The sequence below is a fragment of the Amaranthus tricolor genome, chromosome 13, assembly GCF_026212465.1.
Source record: "Amaranthus tricolor cultivar Red isolate AtriRed21 chromosome 13, ASM2621246v1, whole genome shotgun sequence".
Classification (NCBI taxonomy): Eukaryota; Viridiplantae; Streptophyta; class Magnoliopsida; order Caryophyllales; family Amaranthaceae; genus Amaranthus; species Amaranthus tricolor.
In genome coordinates this window covers 4,482,249-4,490,000 of record NC_080059.1, presented here as the reverse complement: position 1 = coordinate 4,490,000, position 7,752 = coordinate 4,482,249, and the positions used below count along the sequence as shown (strand labels likewise).

The 7,752-nt window shown below is 35.4% G+C and overlaps 2 protein-coding genes across 4 annotated transcripts in view; one reads left to right on the top strand and one right to left on the bottom strand.

Moving 5' to 3' along the window:
* Window positions 1–1,496, top strand: part of LOC130797554 (probable arabinosyltransferase ARAD1) — a 3,907-nt gene extending 2,411 nt beyond the window's left edge. Inside the window, exon 3 of the mRNA XM_057660168.1 lies at window positions 432–1,496. Within this exon, the coding sequence (XP_057516151.1) occupies window positions 432–929 (498 nt within the window). The 3' untranslated portion in view covers window positions 930–1,496. The remainder of the gene's footprint in view (window positions 1–431) is intronic.
* A 91-nt stretch (window positions 1,497–1,587) lies between these two features.
* Window positions 1,588–7,752, bottom strand: LOC130797556 (uncharacterized). 3 transcript variants are annotated; one of them, XM_057660171.1, is made up of 8 exons: window positions 7,359–7,752; window positions 6,331–6,654; window positions 5,260–5,331; window positions 3,495–3,559; window positions 3,107–3,263; window positions 2,479–2,562; window positions 2,315–2,404; window positions 1,588–1,944 (listed from the first exon to the last, which is right to left on the bottom strand). In XM_057660171.1, exons 2-8 carry the CDS (start codon window positions 6,598–6,600, stop codon window positions 1,807–1,809), a joined length of 876 nt encoding a protein of 291 aa, XP_057516154.1. In that variant the 5' UTR covers window positions 6,601–6,654; window positions 7,359–7,752; the 3' UTR covers window positions 1,588–1,806. The 3 variants fall into 3 exon arrangements, with proteins under 3 accessions (XP_057516154.1, XP_057516153.1, XP_057516155.1); XM_057660170.1 differs by having other exon boundaries at window positions 6,331–6,619; XM_057660172.1 differs by having other exon boundaries at window positions 1,588–1,937; window positions 6,331–6,619.

The window sequence follows — 7,752 nt, the reverse complement described above, 5'->3', positions numbered from 1 at the left end:
ATTACAATGCGAAGAGTGTTTGTTTTCTTCTTATGTTATCATCTGTTGAGCAAAGCATCTAGTGTTTTGTTGGTGCTTTAGATTGAGAACATTAGAATTCTTAGACTGAAAATCTGATCTATACTGAAAAGAGAAGTTTTATCATCATGCCGATCAATTGGAGTATAGATGTCCAAAATGACGATGTTTCAGACCCTGATCATAGTTTTTCATTAGCGGGATACACTAGGTATGATGATGATAATGTCCTAATGACGATGTTTCAGACATATTGTATAAGGTAGTGACTTTCAAGCTTGTGTGAACATGCTTTGAAAATTTTATGATGTGTTTGATCTCATAATATTTGTTGCCGCCTCTTCTAATTTGATTACTATGAACTTCATTTGATGTCATGCTACTTCGACTAATTCTGGTTTGCATTTTTTTAGGGAGGAATAATTCGTCAAGAGCTTTTTTATCTCCTAAAAGATGAGAAGGATGTGCACTTCACATTCGGAAGTACTCAAAGAAGTGGTGTCCATCAAGCAAGCCGAGGGATGGGATCTTCTAAATTTTGCTTAAACATAGCTGGAGATACCCCTTCATCTAATCGTCTATTTGATGCCATTGTGAGCCATTGTGTCCCTGTCATTATTAGCGACAACATCGAGCTACCGTTTGAGGATGTCTTGAATTACTCAGAGTTCAGTGTGTTTGTCTGGGCGTCAGATGCTGTAAAACCAGGATTCCTGGTCAATCTTCTTGGGGGAATCGGGAAGAATGAGTGGACAAAGATGTGGGAGAAACTCAAGGAAGTTGCCCATCATTTCGAGTATCAGTACCCATCTCAGCCCGAGAATGCGGTTGATATGATTTGGCAGGCATTTGCTCGAAAAAAGTCGGCTTTAAAGGTAAGGCGTAGGGAGAGGTTGTATCGGATGTCATAGTATTAGTCTCTTTCGGGATAGCAAAAACCGCAGATGGTTGCTCTTGAAAACTTGCCCAAATAGCTTGATTTCTGTCCAATGAATGGAGCATCCTTCACAAAATGTTAGAATTGCATATAGATTTTTTTCTTTTTGTGTAGAAATACTTTGCCAAAGTTAGCAAGTTATGTTAGCTATCTAATTTTGTTTTAGGAGACCATGATATTGTTGTTTGTCATGTTCCATTAAATGAAATCTCATTGAAGTTCCATTTCTCACATATGTTGCGTGATATACTCTCTCTATCTCTTTGATTTTGCTACTTTTACGTGTTGCAATTATTCTTCGATTGATTTAGATGAAACACTATCGATACGTAGGGGCTAAACTACGGTTAAATCATATCATTCACAGTAGTTTGCTATAAAATTCGCGATATTGTTAGCAACAAGGAGTGACCCTTTAAGGTATGGTTCAAGCTTGTAAACCCAGAAACCTGGTGAAGTTGGGTAGCAAGTAACGAGTACACATGTCGCGCATACCATAAATATGTTAAATTTGTGGTTGTCGATAAAACAGCCCATTGTGATGAAAGCTGATATCCGCTACTGCTACTTTGGTAGCATTGGTACTTTTAGAAGCTACTCAAAAGAAAGGAACACAATAACGCAAAATCGAGTGACTGATATCAAAAGCCTCGGTAACTTGTTGCTTGCAATGAATTATGAAGTACAAAGATTCGGGCATGATGGTTTGTTTTCATATATACAAGCAAATGACGGGAGCTACGGGCAGAGTGTCTCAACTCTCAAGACCCTTCAATGGTATAATTATCTTAACGAGAAAGTTACAGCATGGTATGTTGTTTAAGCCAAAAAAAATTGGCACAATTGGTAAGCTAAGCAGATAATTGATGTGGTTCGGGGTGATGAGAGACTGCAGGGGCAGGACCAGGCGCTATGGTGAAGTGCACACCTCCATGTTGTCCTGTCTGTATCACATATGCTACTTCCCCAGCTGCCAATGCTGCTGCTTCCTACGTGCGATATCAATAACACGGAAGATAATGAATGGCAGTACATAATCCCTTATCCACAATTAATTGGATTCATAAATACAAAAAATGAGATCAAGGTATTCAAGACGAGTCAAAATTGTCAAAAGAAATGTCTCATGGAAAAACAAGGTTGTTCAACTAGCATAACAAGAAGCATGGCTATGAGGACTGAAGGATGGCACATTGAAGTATTCCGATGTTTCATAGCTCTACGAATGTAAAGGAAGAAGGGAAGGGGGAAACCAGAAAACATGCACACATTCCTTGTTTAGTGAAATAATATGAAGCCTTATTTCATACATGTCATACACAGGTCAGAAAAGATCACTCAAGAATTAAAAGAACTAACCTGTCTTTGTCTTCGGCGTTGCAATATACTAATAGCCCAAGCCATTATGTAGCATGGAAGAAGAAACCCAGCAGCTCGAAGCAAGAAAAGCTGCAAACGCGCAATCAGTCAACAACTCGTGCAGAAAAAAGACGGAAAATGAACAAACAATTAGCATTACTCACAGAGAAGAAAGTGGAGACATCATCCTCCTCTCCATCAGGACTTGTGACATAGAGTGCATGCCTCAAGAGTAGCAGAGCCATCAACTGCCAAAAGACATATCAGCAACACCAAAATGATAACAAGCATAAAGACATAAGATGATATAGAACAACAAATAAAAAGACAGATCCTAAATAACGTGTTTGGGGTAGAGAGCACTATTGAATGAGTGCCATTGAGCACCTATGACTAAATTTCAGCTCAGAAAAGCACGAAAAAGAGCTTCACAATATCCAAATTCATAGGAAATGGGGCATAATTAAACGCAATAACACGTCAGGTAACTTGCTGATCAAATCGGTTTAAGAACATTTTCTGATGAATCACAATGTCTTCTGATAAAATCTCCAGTAGAAGTTACAACAGATAGCATCTTGGACAGATTTTAAAAGTCCTAACCTATCCCCCACCCACAAATATTATTGCAAGTTGCAACTGGTAATCCATTTATCCAAGCTCTATAGTAGTTATATCTGATGAATCACAATGTCTTAAGTTAACAGGATACTATGGAGTTCAATATGATCATTTTGGTAAATGACGAACACAAGCAGCAGATATCGATGTAAATAAGTTATGCCAACTTACAATGAGGGCAGCAGAGCGGCAAAATGCTGCTCCATTGGCATTGGTGTCGGCATACTCATCATACTCAGCTTCAAGCAGACGTCTTTCACCCGCCGCCATTGCCAAAAGTCGCGGATCATTTAAGTCTAAAGGTGCACCAGACACAGTCCATTGAGTACTGTAGACAACAAAACAAATTAAAAACAAGATTTACAATACTGCAAAGCAGATAAGCATTTTAGAATCTGATACCCAACAATAAAACTTTAAAAAAAAGAAAAGAAAAGAAACCAGGATAGTTTTCATTTCAATGATCAGATTAAAATGTGCAAAAAGGAAAAAATCCCTAAGGCAGGCACCATAAGATGGAAGAACATAGGTAAAGAGTGAAAACCGAGAAGTAAGTTACCCGATGTCGATAGTAGTATCATCAATAGGGGGAGGTGGTGGTGCAGTATAACCTGGTTGATAAGGCTGCACACCAAAATCACGATACATTATGTGTGTTAGGACTTCATGAAGTAATATTGAAAAGGCAACAACAAAAACAATACATTACCATTAAAAAAATATTTACAAAATGCCAAATTTAAATTCAAGCATAGCCACAGCTGAGTTAAGAACAATTATCAAGCACTTGATATCGCATTTAAGCTGCAAACACGTTGTCGAACTTTTCAGAACAGGCATGCCATCATTACTTCGGGTAACAATAAGAAATATTTCGTCAAAACGGAAACAACAATGCCAAAGGCCAAAGCCTTAATCCCAACATATGGGTTAGATGGAAAGTTATCTATTTTTAGAAACACAATTGTACCAAAATAAATAGATCATCTAAATTTCATTTTGAAATTTAATGATTTATAATACTAAAGGAATGTCCCTTATTTCGATGGACCAAAGATTTTTAGTTCTTTGGTTTGGATTTTAACAAACAATATTAAAATGGTTCATTAAATCATGCACATTTTTTATTTACACGAAGTCGCTGATGACAATGGATCAATCAAAAACAACCCCTTTGTTTTCATTAAGGATAAGGTTGCATGCATCCTACCCCACAAATTGGGAGTCGATTAATGAAATTGAGGTATTGGAATGTTGTTGTTGTGTATAATACAGAAGAAAAAGAGCTCTCTTTTTGACCCAACAAAATATTAGAATATTTTATAAAGTACTACTCCCTCTGTACCATTTAACATGTTATATTTGCCTATTGTAATAATCCCAAATAATTATTATGTTTCTAATTGTATAGTATAAAAACATCTAATATGATGATAATTTACAGATAAGGGAAGAAATATTACATAAAAAGGTATTCTTTTATGTTTTTTTCACTTCAAAAGGTCACACTTTATATGGGATGGAAGGAGTATTAAATAATATTTTTCAACATTCTTCACCTTTTTCTCTCTATTGTTCAATTGTTATTCCTGTGTTTTTTAAGATCAAGATTGAACTAATGATGTTACTGTTGTGGAACCTAAACATAAATGGTTACTCATTTTTCTATTAATTCAGGATGTTTATAAAGAAACAGCACTTTTTTCTTGACTAAACTCCTGAACAAGCGTCCTAATCCTACCTGAAGTCTTTAGGTTCTACTTTAACTTAGAAGGGAGTTAACGCAAAATCAACCATTGCAAATTTTATGCTACATCAACAGTATACGTTTTCCTATGGGATGTATTAATTTTAGGGGCAAATGTCCTCTATAGTAGAAGATTTGAAGTTAATATTTTAATTAAGTCCTTCAATAATGTAATATAATTGGTGTATTCAAAGTTACTGGTTCAAGATCGTCAATATTGCAGATTGTATCAAACTTGTTCGAAACAGATTCATGAGATCCAAGATTCTGAACCTAAATATCCTGGTCGATTCTTGACCAAGCTTAAAAAAACGATATACAACAAACCTGTTGACAAATCTCACATATAGTGTCAACAAACTTGTTCGAAAAACTACGATCGTACCAGAAAACAAAGATTCTAAAAAACAACAGCTAGCTAACACAATAAGTAACCAACTATATACAAGAAAATAGTGTTTTAGCTAATGTCAATGGCCTGATTAACGTATAAAACTAAATACCAGCACTGGTGGAAATATTCAAAAGAGATAATGGCAACATCCAATAGTCAAGAATTCAAGATCTAAAAACAAACCTGATGACAAATCTCACATATAGTGTCACCCTTCTCATTGCACCACTTTTGAACGCATTTCCTGTGTGCATACTGAAACATAAGCAAAGCATTAGCTACAATAAATACACTCACCAACGGAAACCCAAAACAGTTTTTTTGTTGGGTACAATATCCAAAACACGTTTTTTAAATCCACCGGACAACAACAATTATGCTTCACCCAGATGTGTTTCAAAATTACACAATACATAAAGAGACGGAAAATCAACAGAAATAACTCAAAAAGCACCTCTACTTAAGTAATAATGTAATATATGAATGTTAGTTGAAACGATAAATACTTAAAAGCAAAATGCGATAAATAATGTCAAAGTATTAAGATAGTAAAAACTCTAAATATCATACCAACATTGTCCAATAATATTTATTTGAAGCCAAAGATCTAAACAATACTTATAGAAGGGTGAAGGGAGGTCATATTACAAAAAATATACACTAGACATATATTCAACAAAATTCGAACTAATTACAGCTTTCTATGGATTTCCTTCTCAAACTCCATGGATCAAAAAGGACAATAGCAGTTGTAGCTAAACATAAAATTCACCACAAACCCCAAGAATCAAATGGTACTAGTTATGAAGCCAAAAAATATACAGGAAATTCCATATTAGTGACCCAAGTACATGACTCTATTTATAAAGAATATACAACAACATCCCATTATGTAAATGTCATTAAGCGGTTCTCATTTGAGGTCTTTCTAAAAGCGGTTTAGGGTCAAATGTATGCAACTTTACCTTTGTAAAAACAAAGAGATTGTTGCTAGTCGACTCTCAATAGCAAACATAATTCACAACTCCTAAAAATAAGAAGTGCACATAATTTAATAAACTATTTTCACAGAGGTCCTACATTATCGAAAACCGAAAAACTATAAACTTTTGGCCCCATCAAGAATGGACATTTTATACAAAGGATATACATTTTATACAAAGGATATAAACCGAATTGAAAAAAATGCATTCCACAGCAAATTCATGGCCAAGAATCAAATAGCCCAACAGAATAGAAAGATGACAAGATTACCTTCAAACTGCCACTACAAGCGCAAGGCACCTCCAAATTCTTTACCGTATCCTCCTCTTGACAAATTCTGCACTCAACACCCTGAATGAGTGGCTGCTCTTCATCAGGCACACCATCTTCTACCGCCATTTCGGGTTCCATTGAATGGGATGATTCAGCGAGATAATTATGACGATCTCCAGATGACTCTAAAACCTCGGTACCATTTGCAGATTGCAAAGTGTCTGATGTAATCAATCGGTCCACGCAGAGAACAAGATGATCACCCATTTATCTTCCTCGGATCAAGCTAATGGATCACCAATATATTCAGTAATCACCACACTAACATGTTAAAAAATTTCTACCATCAAGGAAAAGCTAGTAATGGAACATAATCACACAAAAACCGAAACACAAATAAGCAAATTTTCTATCACTACAAGATTCACATGGTAACTACATTCTAAACTTAAGCCTCAAAAACAAGGTGGGTTTTCACCAAAGCCTCAAATTTCCAACATAATTGTTCATCAAAGAATCTTCCCCAATTATCTCTAGGTTCCTACCACAAAAAAGTCTCAATCTTTTAGCACAAAAATAGCAAAAAGAGTATGAAACTGCAAACTGTAACATCCTTATTCCCCTGTTCCACATTTAATCTCTCAAAAGGGGTAAATTGAAAAGTATTTACAAAAATTATTGTCAAATAAATCAATTTTATCCAACATCCCTCAATATTTAACAGCATATAGCCTATTCCATACAAAAAAACTTCCAAACTTTTAAGAAGGAACAATTATACAAACAACCCATATGACAAAAAAGGCACATTGTACATCTAAAGACCAAAACAAATGCACCCAAATTGATCAAAACCCTAGAAAGCTAGAAACTTAGACTTGGGGAACAATAAGCCAAAATTTTCATGAAATTGATCAAGAGAAAGGAATTAAATAAAACCCTAAAATCAATCCCAATTAAAATCCGTAAACACAATTCAGTCAACAAAAAAGTTTAAAACAAAACATGAAAGGCAAGAACATTACCTCAGATTCTGCACTTTTTCTGGGTGTAGATTAACAAGTACTCCACGAGATTCTGATAAAGAAAATAAAAAATAAAAAAAAAAGCGTTTTTTATTTTTGAGAAAAATAAAAGGAGATGATGATGAGATGAATTAAAAGAGATTTTTGGAAATTCCCTTGAAAAAAAGAGTGGGTCTGGTCTGGGTTTTTGTTCACGACACGGAGTTTAGCTTTCAGGCTTCAAGTAATTTGACTCAAAACAAAAGGAAAGATTAAGGGAGGTGCCTTCGTTAGAATTTTCTTCTAGGTGGGATATAGTGATAACGTCTTCTTACGTCCGTCGCCCAATTTAGACCAATGTGGATAGAGAGCCGTTTGTTTGACTCGCTCTTCAGACATAACGCTTTAACGGACG

Excerpts from the sequence above, each read along its gene's own strand:
- LOC130797556 (XM_057660171.1), bottom strand. The coding sequence starts at position 6,600 with ATGGGTGATCATCTTGTTCTCTGCGTGGACCGATTGATTACATCAGAC. Across the intron at positions 3,560-5,259 it reads TATGTGAGATTTGTCATCAG|CCTTATCAACCAGGTTATAC; the intron begins GTTTGTTTTTAG and ends TTTGGTGTGCAG. Across the intron at positions 2,563-3,106 it reads GCCGCTCTGCTGCCCTCATT|TTGATGGCTCTGCTACTCTT; the intron begins GTAAGTTGGCAT and ends GTCTTTTGGCAG.